The 16,904-nt window shown below is 38.1% G+C and overlaps 1 protein-coding gene across 6 annotated transcripts in view; it reads left to right on the top strand.

Annotated features, from left to right (window-relative positions):
• Positions 1-16,904, top strand: part of FRMD1 (FERM domain containing 1) — an 89,226-nt gene that overhangs the window by 48,027 nt on the left and 24,295 nt on the right. For all 6 annotated transcript variants that reach the window (XM_074188068.1, XM_074188064.1, XM_074188063.1 and 3 more), the window contains 2 exons: positions 4,954-5,044; positions 16,047-16,126. In XM_074188068.1, the coding sequence (XP_074044169.1) occupies positions 4,954-5,044; positions 16,047-16,126 (171 nt within the window). The remainder of the gene's footprint in view (positions 1-4,953; positions 5,045-16,046; positions 16,127-16,904) is intronic.

Below are 16,904 nucleotides of genomic sequence, written 5' to 3'. Positions count from 1 at the left end.
TACATTCTTATATGCATTCTAATATTTACTGCTCCCTCCAAAAGTAGAGTAGTTTAATAGATTTTTTTGAAATACTACTTGTAATATTTAATTACTGTTAGTAGAGTAATATTAAAAAAATGTAAGAGTGCATTGTTTTCATTTTATTCTGACAATACTTTGTGAAGTAAATATTACCACTGTCTTTCCCTTTTTTTTGGTTGTTTTTGAGTTATTTCAGTTGTAGGCAACTCTTTGTGACCTTATTTGGAGGTGGGTTTTTTTTGGCAAAGATACTGGAATAATTTGTTGTTTCCTTCTGCTCATTTTACTATTGAGTAACCCAAGGCAAACTGATTTAAATGACTTTCCCCCAGGGTCACAAAACTAATAAGTGTCTGAATCTGAATTTGAACTCAGGTCCTGTACTCTATTCACTGTACCACCTAGCTTTATCACCCCATTTCACTAATAAGTAAGCTAAACTTTGTTGAATTATTTGACTTTCTGGATCATTGAACACAGCTAATAATCAAGCACCAGGAATTAGATTTTGTTTTTGTTTTTGCAAAGCGGTGGGGTTAAGTGACTTGCCCAAAGTCACACAGTTAGGCAATTATTAACTATCTGAGAGGTTGACTTTGAACTCAGGTCCTCCTGACTCCAGGGCCAGTGCTCTTATCTACTGCCCCATCTAACTGCCCCCAGAGATTAGATTTAACCCCGACTTCTCCAAGTCTGTTAAGCACCATTATTCTTGATATTTAATATAGCTGCCCTGACTTAATATAAAAAATAAAAAAAACTTTTAATGTGAACTCAATGATCAACAAGCACAAGCATTCGACTGATGGAAAAAAAGAACAAAACAAGACGATCTTATAAAGGAACCGAGAACTTCTGACTTCCTAATTTTGGGTTCATGCTACTGTGTGAATGAATCTTTTTCTCATCAATTAGTTTGGACTAGCTGGACTAGTTTGTACTAATTTAAAGGACTCTTCTTAAAATTTTTACCATTATTTAATGGCCAAAGAGAATAGTTCTCTGTGATTCACAGAAAGTATGGTATATAACTGTGCTTTCCAAGGTTAAAGGGCTGTTTAGTTAGAATTAACAAGTGTGAATAAGACAGTATTTACTTTTCCTTAAATTGTGTTTTTGGTGCCAAAGAATGCTTGTTACAGAATTTGTTAGATTTTTTTCACGTTCTTTGATAGACCTGGTTCCTTTTTTATTATATTCTGTACCATCATAATTTTTTTAAAACTGAATGGGGAGTCAGGGAGTGAGAATTGCCTGTGACTTGTTGGGTGAAATTCCAGTGAAGCTGTTAATAACTGTGAGAAAGAAATCTACTGTGTCAACAACACCTGTCTGGGTATCTGGAAATGTTTGATGGCAAGGGGAGGGGGGTGGGGAAGAGAGAGGGGGCTAACTGTTGTTGGTTGGTTGGTTTTTAATGGAAATAGCAGTTGCTTGATGTGTTCAGACAGGAATGATCCTCACTTCGTTGGGGCCTCATTCCAAGGACAATTCTACTCTTCTCTCATTTTAATTCATGGCCATTTTCTCTTTCCTTCCATGCTAATATAGTGAGAGTCTAAGAGGAGTACAAGAATCTCTTATAAACCAAAAATGGCCTGCATACCCAAGGAAGGTATTTTCATTTAAAGAAGAAAGCATAAATTGGGGGAAAGTGATGATTAAAATAGTAAATGGAGATTTGCTCAACACAATAGCTTTCTGAGTAGATTATTTATCATGTTACTTTTTGGTCGGGGTTGAATAGCTACCTGATATCGAGTATCACTTGCTAGTCACTTCTTAGTTTAAATCCTTTGGGATTCCCTTATCTGCATAAGGATACATTTCTGCATTTTAAAGATCCATATTTTTGATGGCAGCTTGATGTCTCTGGTTTACCTTAGTTTTAAAATTCTTTTATTATGTTTCTACCTGCTTCATGTCCAAAGTGACCGAGTAGACTAAACAATTTCGTCAAGTCTCTTCAAGCTTTGAGATGCTATCCGAGATTGCTCATCCTGTACTCATCCCATCTCACTGGTTTATTCTGGTAGAGAGGAGTAGCTCTATATTGTAGCCTTTAGTCATGCTTATCATCTGAGAGGTTGACTTTGAACTCAGGTCCTCCTGACTCCAGGGCCAGTGCTCTATCTACTGCCCCATCTAACTGCCCCCAGAGATTAGATTTAACCCCGACTTCTCCAAGTCTGTTAAGCACCATTATTCTTGATATTTAATATAGCTGCCCTGACTTAATATAAAAAATAAAAAAAACTTTTAATGTGAACTCAATGATCAACAAGCACAAGCATTCAACTTATGGAAAAAGAACAAAACAAGACGATCTTATAAAGGAACCGAGAACTTCTGACTTCCTAATTATGGGTTCATGCTACTGTGTGAATGAATCTTTTTCTCATCAATTAGTTTGGACTAGCTGTACTAGTTTGTACTAATTTAAAGGACTCTTCTTAAAATTTCTACCATTATTTAATAGCCAAAGAGAATAGTTCTCTGTGATTCACAGAAAGTATGGTATATAACTGTGCTTTCCAAGGTTAAAGGACTGTTTAGTTAGAATTAACAAGTGTGAATAAGATGGTATTTACTTTTCCTTAAATTGTGTTTTTGGTGCCAAAGATTGCAGCACAGGAAACAAGAGTTCATAAATCACTGTCTCTGGTTTTAATGCAAGGCAACTTGATCTACTCGATCTACCATGACTCTCCACAATATGGTGGAAATAAATTTTCCAATTCAATAACCAAATCCCAGAATGACATTGGAGTTCCTTGTATATAGAAGTCCTACAGAAAATTCTGGTTTCTGCTGCAATGGCCTTTAGGCAATAATAATGGAGTAGTTCAGAGGTATATGTATATCTGTTCCTGATGAATGACCTCAATGGAGATAATCTGGGGTGGAAGAATATAGAGATAGATTTGAGTTTTCTGATAGAGACTTGGTGTAATGTTCTGCTAAATACTGGCATCCATTCAAAATTTAAGGACTGACAATTGACAATACCTGGTTTTAAAAAAGAACTGGGGGGAAAAACAAACATGTTTTAAAGACCAAATTTAAAGTACGATAGAGAAACGTCTTTAGATGGATTTTTGGCCTGGTGCTTTTTTTAGTGGAGAAAGAGTTAAATAGCAGAGTCCTGGCTTAGGAGGGGCAGGGGGAGGGCTATCTGTAGTTTATTTCATAAGCAGATTTTAGCAGGGTCAATCACTAAATTGAATGTCAGAAATAGTTCTCAGAGACCTCCAACCAATTCTTGCCGTCAAACTCATACCTCATTTTCTAAGCTGTGTTCCTTCTCTACCCTACAAGGACTTTCAGTGATCCATCATTTCTCCCTTCTCTTGATCAATGGGAAGCTGCCAGAATGCAATGGGGGGTGGGGGTGGGTAGTGGGCTCTTGCTTTGGAGTGTAATCCTCTTCCAACTCACTTGTCAGGTGCTCTGGGAAAAGTCAGAAGCAACATTTTTACATTTCTTAAATTAAGAGTCTCAGCTTTGATCTAGGGAGGGTACCATCCCAGGCATATTTTCATCCTTATTTATTTACTCATTCATTAATTCAAGTCCTTTATTTCAGTTTTAAAAACTTTTGAGATCCAAATTCTCTTTCTTCTTCAAGTTTCTCTCCCACCCACTGAGAAAGCAAGCAACATGACCAGTTATTTATATGATACATAAAAAGTAATATACAATATATATATATTATTTACTTTAATAAAATTATGCAAAATGTAATTGCATATTAACCATGTGGCCCACAACAACAAGAAAAATAAAGTATGGGGGAGGGAAAGTGGCATATTCCAACCTTCAGCAGACTTCTTTCCTCTCTAGGCTTCCTCTCCTCAGGACTTTCTCTACCATGCCATAGAAACCCTTTACTCTGGAAGCTCATTCTACCCCCCGGACTTCACACATTAGAAATAACCTTGTCCCTGTGTCCTTTCTCCTCTCTTTGGATGCTTCTTCCTAGAAAATTTCTTCAACAGATTCTCCTGATTCATCTCCACAAGATTCTCTCTACCATGCCCCCTTACCTTCATTCCCTACTGCAATTTTGGCTCCTTTTTATATACTTTCTCCTTGAGAGACTAGGTTTATTTCTGTCTCTATATGTATTCCCACCTGTTTATATCTGTATTCACCATTAGTTAGCCCTGGGCCTGGTGATTTAAAAAAATCAATCTTGTCAGCTCAAATGGACAAAGCCTGAGATATGTTCAAGACAAAGATGTAAAGGTTTTCCCTTGAGTCTAGCTGGGGGGAACATGTTTTTTTTTTTTTTTTTTTTTTTTAAGATTTTGCAAGGCCATGGGGTTAAGTGGCTTACCCAAGGCCACACAGCTAGGTCATTATTAAGTGTCTGAGACTGGATTTGAACCCAGGTACTCCTGACTCCAAGACCAGTGCTCTATCTACTGTGCCACCTAGCCATCCTGGGGGAACATGTTCTTAAGGAAGCTTGCTGCAGATATCAGAAAGACATGCACCAAACTTATCTACATTGGTATTATGTGCTACAGAAGGTAGTGTGGTCTGCTGGCTAGAGTACAGACTTCAAACCCAGAAAACCTGGGTTTAAACTCCATCTTCGATTTTCATTGGCTAGTAGATAGAAGTGAATCAGTGGATGACTGAACCTCAAGTTTCCTAATCCATAAAAGAAAAGTATTATGTTTGTATGTATGTGTATGGTATACAATTATTTAAAATTTCATGTGCAAATTGGGAGAATCTGATATAAAATAGTAAGAATTTGCTTATTACTAGATCTACATTATCATCTTATCCTGCAAAGTAAAGGTCTACAGAAATGGAACCTGGCAGACTAGAAGAGGACGAAATACCCAGATGGTTTATTTGCCTATATTGACATTAGAACTTGACCCTGTTTTTCTTTTTTCTTCTTTCCTCATGTAGGTAAAAGCCACGGGAAGAGAGCTTTTCCAGCAAGTGTGTGACTTGTTGAGCATTAAAGAACCCCACTTCTTTGGCCTGAGTGTTGTTCGAAGTAAGTATTGACATAGGCATGAAAGGCAGAACTACCTTCCTCCCCCCCATCATTTGTACAGCTGTGATCCCACTGGGTCCTTACATGCCTGCATTATCTACTGCGTCTCATGATTATTGCCTGAAGGCAGTAAGGGTGAATTCAGGGCAGTCCCTGAACTGCAAAATCTAAATAACCAATGCATTTGGGGATCCCGACTTCTGGATGTCACCATTACATCTGCAACTGTCTGGGTGCACCCTTGGATTCTTACTTCTTCTGAGCAAAGCAAAGAGCAGAAATTCTTAGTTGAGCTTAGATTCTCTGAGCTCTCATTCTGTAAAACTATCACAAAACTCTGCCAGATGTGTGTGATTTAGTATTACTATCCCCTCAAGCATTTTACTTTCCATCCAAACTGCCCTTATCCATTCTAATTCCCACTTTTGTGGCATCTCTCATGTCTTAGATGTTCTCCATCCTCATCTGCTTCTTAGAAACTGTTCTTCACTCACTGGTGCTCCACCCTATAATCAGTTTTTATTGATTTTTGAATCTAACCTGTCTTAACTTATCTTTTCATCTGTGGCTTCCTCCATAAATAGATTATAAATTCCATGAGCATAGTTACTGTCTCTATTTTGTATCATTACTGGTACATGGTAATTTACTTTTGACTTTGTAACCTGCTGATATGACTGTTCATTCTATCATGTCAGATTCCGATCTATTAAGAGTTACTGGACCAAAATTATTCACCATTTGGCATTTAACCTTCATCCCATGATCCTCTCCTCATTTAAACTGTCTCCATTGACCCAACAGTCTGTTGGCAAATTCAAGCTTAGAGTTTTTCTTGCTTATTTTGACTTTAGTTGTCTTCCTGTGACAGAGCCTTCGAAAACCCAGGTCTACTCTTAGAGGCAAAATGAGGTTAGTCTTTCTTTATGGGGATGAAAATGCTTTTGAGGTTTGCTATTTGAAGAAACTCCATGTGTTTTCTATAAAGTAGATTCAATTATCCACACATTTGTGAAAGACTCAGAATCACAGAATTTGAGGACTGAAAGGATCTTATTAAAAGGTATTCATCCATTAAAACAGAACCCATGATCATCCAGTCTGCATAAAGTCATCCAGAAAAAGGAGCTCACGTTTTTAGGGCAGCTACATTTAAACACCCCTGGAGGTTAGGAGGAGAACTTTGTTGAGGGGGTGTGTTCTTGTGAAAGCAACCTGAGCCTTGAGTCAGTAGACTAGGGTTCAAATTCTATCTTAGATATTCATTATGATCATGGGCAAATCTTTTAGCCTATCACAAGCTCTTTTTTGTTGTATAAAATTGCATAAAGAATATAGACCCGGGGTGGCTAGGTGGCACAGTGAATAGAGCACCAGCCTTGGAGTCAGGAGTACCTGGGTTTAAATCTGACCTTAGACACTTAATAATTACCTAACCGTGTGGCCTTGGGCAAGCCACTTAACCCCATTGCCTTGAAAAATCTAAAAAACAAAAAAGAATATAGACCCTACCTATCTCACAGGGTTATGGTAAGAAAAGACCTTTGCAAATATTGAAAGATTCACTTTATTGCAAGTGAATTGTTAGCAATGTCCTCTAATGTTTTTCCTGTGTTGTATGAGAAAGGCAGTTAGAAGAAAAATCTCAATATGCTCTAATATAAAGAACATAATATAGGTAGTCTAATCCTGTTTCTCTAATAAATTAGCTATATGGTTTTATCCACTCTGTAAATGATCAAATTGAATTAATCATCTGTTCTTGAGCCATAACTTAAGGTGGATTTTCATTGTTTTTTTAAGGGTAGCATTACTGGTCATCTCTTCTCGACCATCTATTAACATATCTACTGCTTTCTCCAGTGGTATTTGACTTGTTATGTTTTAAAGACAGCCCATTCTAAAGTTTTCTTTTGTGTAAAAGAATTCAGTTCCAAAACGAAGCCCTTCCTTCTTTTCCTTTGCTGAATGATTCTTTAGGCAGTTGGAAGCCATTTTCTCCTCTTAAAATTTTATTAGTTTCGCTCTGAATGTAAAAGGTATGATTTATTTCAAAATGTGATAATATGGAGGGGATTTAATTAAAAACCCAGAAATTTTGATAACTAACTCAATTCATGAATCTTATTCCAGTGTTACTCATATATGGCCTCACTCTATCTGCATAGCTGAGTATTGAACCATGCAAGCTAAACCTATACTGGTTCTGGATAGAATTAGGAATCTTACTGATCAAAGAGATATCTGAGGTTGTTTTGCCTCATAGTTCTTTTTTTTAAACTAATTATATTAAGGTCAGAAACTTCCCAACAAATCCCCACTCTTTCTCCACTCTTGTTTCTATTAACTTAACCTCTCTCTCTCTTATCTCATTGTCCATCAATCTTCTGTGCCACCCACCATATTCCCTTCACTTTCTTGATTTGTGACCTGACTTGACTACCTTGTTTGTTAGAGACTAAGGCAATAGTGGCCCCCAAGGGTGTACGTAATGTGTGGTTTCTGAAAGACCCTTGAAAGGGAATGACAAGAACAGACTAACCACTGAAGACAGTGAGGGGCAGTTCTCATCAAAGATTAACCACGTTGTGTGTTTTTGTGGTGGTCTTCCCCTCCCCCATCTCAGATACCAAAAAAATGAAGAAATACCTGAAAGATCTTTCAAAGACACCAAGCTTTGCTATAATGAGCTGCAAGTGAACAATTCTTTGCAGATGGCCCAAGGGTTTTTTAGTCTGTTCTTCAAGATTGTTTTTCTTAACGGAAATAGTCATTTAAGGAGGGAAGAAACAGTGCCCCATTCTTGTTGTACCTGTTCTCTAGATAAACAGAATTTTTCAAGGTCTTTATGCAGTTTTATTTTTAATAAGTATGCAATTCACCAAAGGGGTGTTTGCTCCATGGAGTTTGTTTTTGACCTTTTCAGTGATGACATTCACCACAAAGCCAGTGAGAATGGTGACTAATATAGGGGAAGAGATTCTTGAGGATCAGGGAGGAAAACAAGCTAAGCTGCATCTTCTGACTGGTCATAGAATGCAAACTGGTGGCACCACTTTCTTTTGACATTTGACAATCTGAGAATGTACAGTGTTTGCCTGAAAAAACAATTTTTAAAAACAGGAGACTTAGAAATCCTATATGCTTTGGGGTTTTAGGTCATAGAATCTTAGTGAATACAGGCTGCATGTATGAGTTTGACTATTTTGCCAAGAGATTTGTATTGTGGATCAGTTGTGCAAGTCACTAACTATATGGATTTCTGGGGAGATTATTGAAGAATCCAAGATGTAGTCCTTGTCCATAGGATTTTATATTTAGATCTGAAAGGGACTTTGAAGGTCTTATCTAGTCCAATTCTTTCATTATAAAGAAAAGAAAACTGAGGTACAGAGCACTTAAATAATTAACCCAAGGTCATGCTAGGATGTTCTCAAGTATTATTGTGCAGCTCCGTGCCCATACTGGAAAAGACTGCAATATTGTGGAAATGGCACAGTACTTAGAACATCTGAATAGACATTTCCTAGGGGTGTGACCACTTACAAGTCATTGAACTTTTCTGAACTTCACTTCCTTCCTCTGTAAAATGGGATAATAATACACTGCCTAATACAGTATAATTTAAGATAAATGTTTTATTTTGTTTTTTAAAAAGAAAAAATTTTCAGAAAGGATTTTTAGAAGAAAATTTGGGCTTAAAATGTTTTAGAATCTTCTATATAGAGGTTGAATCCTAAATCCTTTATGGGGGAAAAACTTTTAATTTCTTTTGAGCACTGAGTGGTGGAAGAGAATTTTGAGCACCATGGAAAGGGGTTCATCTGTTGGAAGAGGCCATGGAGTTCAAGCTTCATCTCTAGGAAGTCTACTCTGATTCTCCTAATTCCTGGTCTCTCTGATCAGTTGTCCTAGCTTTCTACTTGTGTACATATTGTATTCCTACATCATGCCACATCCAAGGGAATAGGGACTGCTTTTGTTTTTGTACACTCAGTACTGATAGAGTCCCTTGCCCACTTTTCATTAGACACTTTCCCAACAGTTAAGGTTGGTTTGCAGTTTCAAAGGCAGGCACATAGAAAGGAAAGCTGATTCTAGGGGGACAGGATAAAATCTTGCATTGTCAGTTAATTAGATTCTACTAGGCTTCCATCCTATATGGTCAGTGTTTCATTACTTGGCCCTTGGATATGGCAGAACTGACTGCCATGAGTCAGCCACCTTTGCTTTTGAAGTCCCCTTTTCTTTCCATTGATCACTTAAAGCATTCAATAGATTTTCATCAGGGACTTTCTGTGTCCCAGGGACAATTCTAAGCTCAAAGACAAAACCAAAATATTCCTTACCTTCAAGGGTGGGAACTTCTTGGGGAAGTCCCTGCATTTAATACAAATAGTTCTAAAAGAACCATGAGACCAAAAAAAAAAATAGCAACAAAATAATCCAACCAGATATGTCTGAACAATAAGTTCCAAACCCTGCCAAGATTCAGATTGAATTTTAGCTTAAATGACTCAGTACCAAACTATGTAGAAAGTGTATATGTATACATATGTCTATATATGTCTATATGTGATACATGTATTGATTATATGTAAAATGAATACAAGTTTTTCCCTGAAAAACTGAGTAGCAGCTGGTGAAATCATGGAAGATTTCATGTGGGGGATTGGTGCTTGAGCTGCTTCTTAAGGAAGCCAGAGCTTCCCAAGAGACAGATGTGAAGAGGGAAGAGCACCTTGGGGCTCAGCCATTACAAAGATAGCCTGAGTGGAGAAGGAGGGATGGATTGAAGGGATGGAGAGAGTGATTACTTCAGACTGTGCTGTCTTTGTAAAGGTAGTTGTTGAATTTGTTCAGCACTGAAAACAGGCAAACATACCCGACAGCATTGGGGGAGTTAGGCCAGAAAAGCACACAAAGGGGAATTGTTCCATTTATCAGCAGCTGATATTTTCTTAAAGAAGGTGTGTTTGCTCTGCAAAGGAAGTTCCCAGGTGGGAGGATTTTCGTATTAGTGCCAGCCAGTTAGTTAATGCCACCTCCTTCTACTCAGGATATGTGAGATTCTGCATGGTGCTTCCCAACCCTCTGAGCACCCCTCAACAATGAGGGAAAGCAGGTTGTTCCTCTTTAGGAAAAGTAGCCTGGCTATCCATCTACACTGTCTAGGACTACCTCTCATCTTCAAAGGGAAGAGGCAAGATCAGCCAAGAGCACCAATGGAATGTGTTGGATGTCCTGTCTCCTAATACCTTTCCTGTCACTATAGAAACTAATTTACAACAACCCATAAGCCTAGCTTTAGCTGGTTGACTTCAATATAGTAGGGAAAGGCATCAAGCTCCTTCCTGGGATGGAGTGAGCAGAACACATTAAAACAGGAATTTAGAGACCTTCAACTTGAAATGTTGTGCTTCCTGACACTCATTAATGTTTTTTGATTGACTTGATTAACTGATCTCTTTAGACAAACGTAATGTCAGAGTTGGAATGACTCTTTGTATTCACTCTTTATAAGCAGGAGGGCCACCTAGTCCTACTCTCATTTTATTTATATATATATGAATATTAGACCTAAAAAGATTACATCTTACTCCACATCACACTGATTAGATTGTGGTTTGAGCTAGTATTGTTGATGTAACCCACAACCTTCTGGAAGAATAGTAAAATTCCCATTTTGTACCAAGTTTTCAGGGATTTCTCTATTGCATAGGATGCATATTGTATGGCATGAGTTGTTTGGGATGGATAAGAGCAATCAATCAAACTTGAGAAACTTTCAGGAAAGTATTTTTACTGCTTCAGGTCCTTGATCTTTTAAGATGCCTAGGCAGGGGTGAATTGGAAATCAGTGTCACCACCAACTTCCTTTTTCTATCCTTGCCTTGCTCTTCATTCTTTTCTATTTCCTTTTCTTTATCAAAGCCTAATATAAGTATAACCTTTCAGTTATTTCTATTAATATGTAGCTGCAAATACATTTTGATACCTTTTCCAGAAGGGATATTTGAATTTTAAGGAGCTATAAATCCTAGACCCACCCCATCCCCCAAAAGAAAAGAGGCATCAATCCATCATTTTATGATGTACAAAGCCCTATAATCTCATTTTATCTTCATAGCAATCCTAGAAGTAGGTGCTTCAATTATCCCCATTTTACATATGAGGAAACTGAGACAGATAGTATTTGTCCATTTGGCTAGTAAGGAGTGAATCTCCCGTCTTTTATTTTAATCACCAGCAAGTTCTGGAGAAGAATGAGAGACGAGATCTTCTTAGAACTCTGGAAATCATATCATTGCATTTAAATATATTCTTTCATTATGTAGTTGACTTTGATAAATCTTTTGACTCATTTGTAAGATGAGGGGATTAGAATTGATTTAGTTCTAAAATTCTACAATTGTGATTCTGTGAACTAACTGCAATCAAGAAGAGGATCCAACAAATGACAAAGGGATAAAACTTCATCATATATTAAGGTGGAGGTCATATTTATGACAATAGCTCTTTATGTTTTATAAAGTGTCTTTATTATAATAATCCTATGGGGTAAGGATTGAAAGAATCCTCCTTTCAGAAGGGAAACAGAGTCACAGTGACATGAAATGACTTACCCTTTACCAGTATTCAAATCTAAGCCATAGGAACATAGAGAATTGGAAGGAACTTTTAGGATCATTTAGTCTGGTCCTCTTGCTCTACAGATAAGACAACTAGTTTAGATTGGTTAAATGAGTTGTCTAAGATCACCTAGGTAAGTGATATCTGGCTCCATCCATCTTAGTTCTAAGACCAAAGCTTTATCCACACTGTCCTCAGCTATATCAGAGGTTGCTTAACTTGGATAACTATTGAAATGTCATTGATTTCCTTTTTTTTTTTTTTTTTTTTGGATTTTTGCAAGGCAAATGGGGTTAAGTGGCTTGCCCAAGGCCACACAGTTAGGTAATTATTAAGTGTCTGAGGTCGGATTTGAACTCAGGTACTCCTGACTCCAGGGCCTGTTCTCTATCCACTGTGCCCCAATTGGTTTCCTTTTTAGAAATGTACTTTATGCATTTGAAAACTTTCTGAGGAGCCCATAGTCTTCACCAGACTGCCTGACCCTCAGCAAATTAAGAACACTTGAATATAAAAGATCTGCATCCCTTTCCCATTTATCCCTTTACTGTGAGTCTGTGGAGTGGTTGTGGGGAGATGGACTAAGGCTCACACAGTTAGTGTCCCTGCCAAAGTTGGCCGTTTTTTCTTCCACTTTCATCATGACTTTTGTTGTCCATTATTCATCCTTTCTCCTCATCCCTGTAGAGTCCAGTTTTTGAGCATACAGTTGGAGTCTGGGTTATAATGGTCACATGTGATAATCATTCTAGGTCCCCCAGTGACATGTCAGTCATTGGTTCAGCAGCTATAATCAATGATGTGAGACCATGATGCCTGCCTATCAGTAGGGAAAGAGAGGGATCTGGGCCAGGTAATGGATATCCCAGACTCTTCTTGAGTTTTAGAGAAACACAGCTATTTGTCTTAGTTTTATAAGTTACTTTGACTGCCCTTTGACAGATATATTATGCTATTGAAGCAAGACACTCTTTCTAATTCTGGCAATAATAATAAATCCACTTGCCTTTGCACCTCATCACTTTTATTAGGATGAGTCCAGAATTCACCTGAGGTAAGGGAACTACCTGAAATTCTTGTGCTTCCCCACAAAAAAATACCTGGGGGTGGTGGAATGGGATTCTTTATTTTTTTACAGGCTTGAGGGATTTCACAGCAGGCTGGCATTCCAATAATATTAATTTCATTAAAGCTGGAATGTAGGACTACATTCCTGTCTTGAGAGTCTTGAGGTTTGTGTGTGTGTGTGTGTGTGTGTGTGTGTGACTATGTGACTGTGTGTATCTGTGTATTTGTGTAGGAAGGCCCTTCTTACCTAGCAACTGAACTGAAAATGGAAAGAAAGACCAGATTTTGTGTTGCTGATAAGTGCTGTGAACAACTAAGTGAAGTTGGCCCTGATTGATTGTCCAGAAGTCTTACAACTGAAGAGTCTTCCCACAGCCCCTACTTGAGTTCTCTAGGCAGCTTTGTCAGTTTTGTTTTGTTTTGTTTCCCAGCTTTCCCCTAAAGTGGAGAAAAAAACATTGGGAGATAATGAGTTGAATTTGCATTTTCAATCCTTCAAGGATGCCTTTGAGAGCCTCCCTTCTTAGAATGCTTGTTTCTGTTCCTCTATTCAAGTCTTCTTTTTTCCCCAAGACTTGATGCTGTATATGCCTTCTTTCACCAGGAAGAAATGAATAGGAAAACACAGTTTGATTTTCTTAGGGTTAATTACTAGAATACCCACACTTGTAAGGCCTGAGGCTGTTGTTGGCCATTCTTTCTGATGAAGTTGGAAAGCAAACTTCAAAACACTGGTGACTGATTGAATTGTAAGTTTCTTTCCTCTAGCATGGCTTAAAAATCATAGACTTTGAGAGCTATGAGAGACTTTAGAGACTATTATAAATTAGGACTGCAACTCAGAGAATGTCCTGCCTGAGGTCATATAGATCTGATACCTTGGACTGACTACTGGAAGGTGTGGCATTTCATCAATAATTTTATGAATTTTCTTAACTTTCAAGCAGAAGGGTGGGGGAGGTAGGAGAGGTATAGAGTGTATAGGGGAAACAATATGGGAAAAAGGAAGAAGAGAAGAAATTAAATTCCTCATGTGCCTGCTTTTGTTGAAAGAATAGGACAGGAAAGAATGTTCAACAGTCAGACTTGCTACTGAGATAGTTGTCACTAAACAGTCCTCTGGAATGTGCATTATTAGAGTCTGGGCCCACAATAATACCTACTATATGCTAGAAACTGCTAGGAGTTAGAGATAGAAAAACAGTTCTTGTCTCAAAAGACTAATATTCTGCCGGGGGCGGGGGGCATAAGTAAACATAAAAAATGTACAATTATGGAATGTAGTGAGATCTCAAAACAGATTGGGGAGGTCTTTGTGGATAGGCAAGTCTTTATGTTGGAAGTTACAGATGAACTGAGCCTTGAAGGAAGGGGGAAGAGAAGGGAAGACTCCTCAGGTGGATCTGAGGCAAGAGTGCATTCAAGGGCAGCTAGGTGGTGCAGTAGATAGAGCACCAGCCCTGGAGTCAGGAGTACCTGAGTTCAAATCTGGTCTCAGACACTTAATAATTACCAGCTCTGTGGCCTTAGGCAAGCCACTTGATGTCATTTGCCTTGCAAAAACCTAATGCATTCAAGGTTTGAGGATGGTCCCCTGAAATGATGACACTTGTCCTTCATTCTCAAAAAATGAAGGGGTGGTGATGCCCTGGCAGGCACTTGAATTGATTTTGAGTGAGTTGCCAGTCTCACTTTCCCCTCAAGCCATCTGGGTCCAGTGGACAGATATAAATCAAGGTGATGGGATGTGACCTTGGATGCCAAGCAATGCCCAAGGTCACAACAGCTAGTAAGTGTCAAGGGTCTGAGGCCAGATTTGAACCTGGAATGGAATATCACATTGAAGAAATAGCAAGAATATTAATTTGACAGGAATTTGTGAAGGATTTTTATTGATCAGCTTAGATTAGGCTGATTTTAATTAATTAGAACTAATTAAATTAATCTGCTATTAATTATTTATGAGGTTGTCTGCAACCAGATCATCAGGGACTTGAAATACCTTCCCAAAGAGTTTTATTTTCTACTAGAAGTAACCAGGAGCCCTTGCTTCAGTGGATAATCAAGCTTTCTGATTTTCTATTACCTATCACATTGGTACTAGCATTTGTATCATGAGTATTGACTGTAGAGTCTATGATCTTGAATTAGGACTAAATTAACCAACTCATACTTATCAAACCTGTGAAACTGAGTTCCATAAAACTAAAATTTTATCATCATATCTAGTAACACTTTTACCACAGAATATGTTCTGCCAATTATTTTGTTCAAATAGGCCCATTCATCTGAAACCAGATGTCTGGTTTGAGGAGACCTGATTTCCCTTTCCAGCCTAGTTTTGGCACTTAGTAGATATGAGGCCATAGTTAACCCATCTGAGCCTTAGTTTTCTCATCTGTAAAATAGGGATTATGAACCACCAACCTTGCAAGGTGCAACAATGGGGGTTACACCTTTCTTAGTTTAAAATGGTCACTCTGTAGTCAAGAATCAGAATTTTAGACTTGAATGGGAACTTTGAAGTGATCCAGAAGAGGTCAGTGGATTACAAAGTAGTAAAACACAAGCTGTCTTTCTTCTATTCTTAATCTGAGTCTGAAAGGCCATTAAAGCTTTAAAAAACACAGTAGTAACATTACTTTCCCTACTTAAGAGCCATTTAGGTAGAACTTATTATGGTTATCACCCTATTGACTTTTGGAACTGTGACATTTTTTTATTTGAGGTTTTCTCTTTACTGACATAGATACAGTGCCTGAGCCCTCCATATCAGCCAGACCTTCCACCTGTTGTCTCTCATTCTTGTTATATGACTAGCTCACCTCTATTTCTCAGTATATTTATTTTAATGCTTCCCATGGGCAAGTCCAAAGGTCAAAGTTGTGACCTTCACAAAATTGGTAAGCCAGATTGTATCAGCAAGAGAATATTGGTGTATTTAAAAATGGAGGGTATTTAGCAGTTTAAGAAAATTGAAATTGTATGGTTTTGGCATCTTGATCTATTGAATTGTTCATCTTAGAATGTCTATTCAAAATAAGTGGATACATATTTCTGCATGGGGATGAGGGTGCGGAGGACAGACTATCTAGTGGGGTATTTATTCAGCTGCATATCATAGTTTAGGAGAACATACTTCTCATTCTTTTTGTTTTTCCAGTGAGGATAGTAAGAGCTCTCTAACCAACTCTATTATAATCCTGTTTTTATTCAACTCTACAATTAAAGTTCCCCACCAACCACAGTGTACCAGGAGATGATTCAATAGTACTGACAGCTGTTTTTGTTAACTTTGCAGACAATGAATACATATTCATGGACCTAGAGCAAAAGCTCAGCAAATACTTTCTGAAGGACTGGAAAAAAGAAAACTATAAAGTAAGTTCAAGGTGACTGGAATTTGGGAACCAAAGTTTTAAACAGAAGACAGGAATAGACTATTTGGCAGAAGGTTGAAGATCTAGATCTTTATGAGAGAATTGGCCAATAAGTATTGATGAAACACAAAGTGTGTGTTAGTTCCTTTCCTAGCTGTTAGGGACACAAAGATTAAATAACAACAACAAAATGAGCCAGATTCTGCATTCAAGGAGCTTCTATTCTAAAACCACGTATAGACTGTAAGAACATATAAAATACATACAGGGAAATTTCTGGTGGAATAACTGGGAGCTAAGGAGCTTTGGGAAAGTTCTTTTTTCAGAGCAGATTAAGTTTTGGCCATTATCACTTTGAGTGTAGTAGTGGTTAGAGCTCTGGCCCTGGAGACAGGAAGATTCATCTTGCCTTTTTGTTCCACTGATGATAGTTGTCCTTCATTCTCATTCTCTCTCTCTCTCTCTCTCTCTCTCTCTCTCTCTCTCTCTCTCTCTCTCTCTCTCTCTCTCTCTCTCTCTTTAAGGTTTTTGCAAGGCCAATGGGGTTAAGTGGCTTGCCCAAGGCCACACAGCTAGGTAATTATTAAGTGTCTGAGACTGGATTTGAACCCAGGTACTCCTGACTCCAGGGCTAGTGCTTTGTCCACTCTGCCACCTAGCTGCCCTGTCCTTCTCAAAGAAAACTATGACATCAGAGAGGTGATGCCAGGATAAACACTTCAGTTGGATTTGAGTGAGAGGGATGCTGTGCTAAGCCACCAACCTCACTTTCTCCTCCA

The sequence above is a fragment of the Macrotis lagotis genome, chromosome 5, assembly GCF_037893015.1.
Source record: "Macrotis lagotis isolate mMagLag1 chromosome 5, bilby.v1.9.chrom.fasta, whole genome shotgun sequence".
Lineage (NCBI taxonomy): Eukaryota > Metazoa > Chordata > Mammalia > Peramelemorphia > Peramelidae > Macrotis > Macrotis lagotis.
Note: the sequence above shows the minus strand (reverse complement) of the source record. Positions and strands in the feature narration are given on the sequence as shown.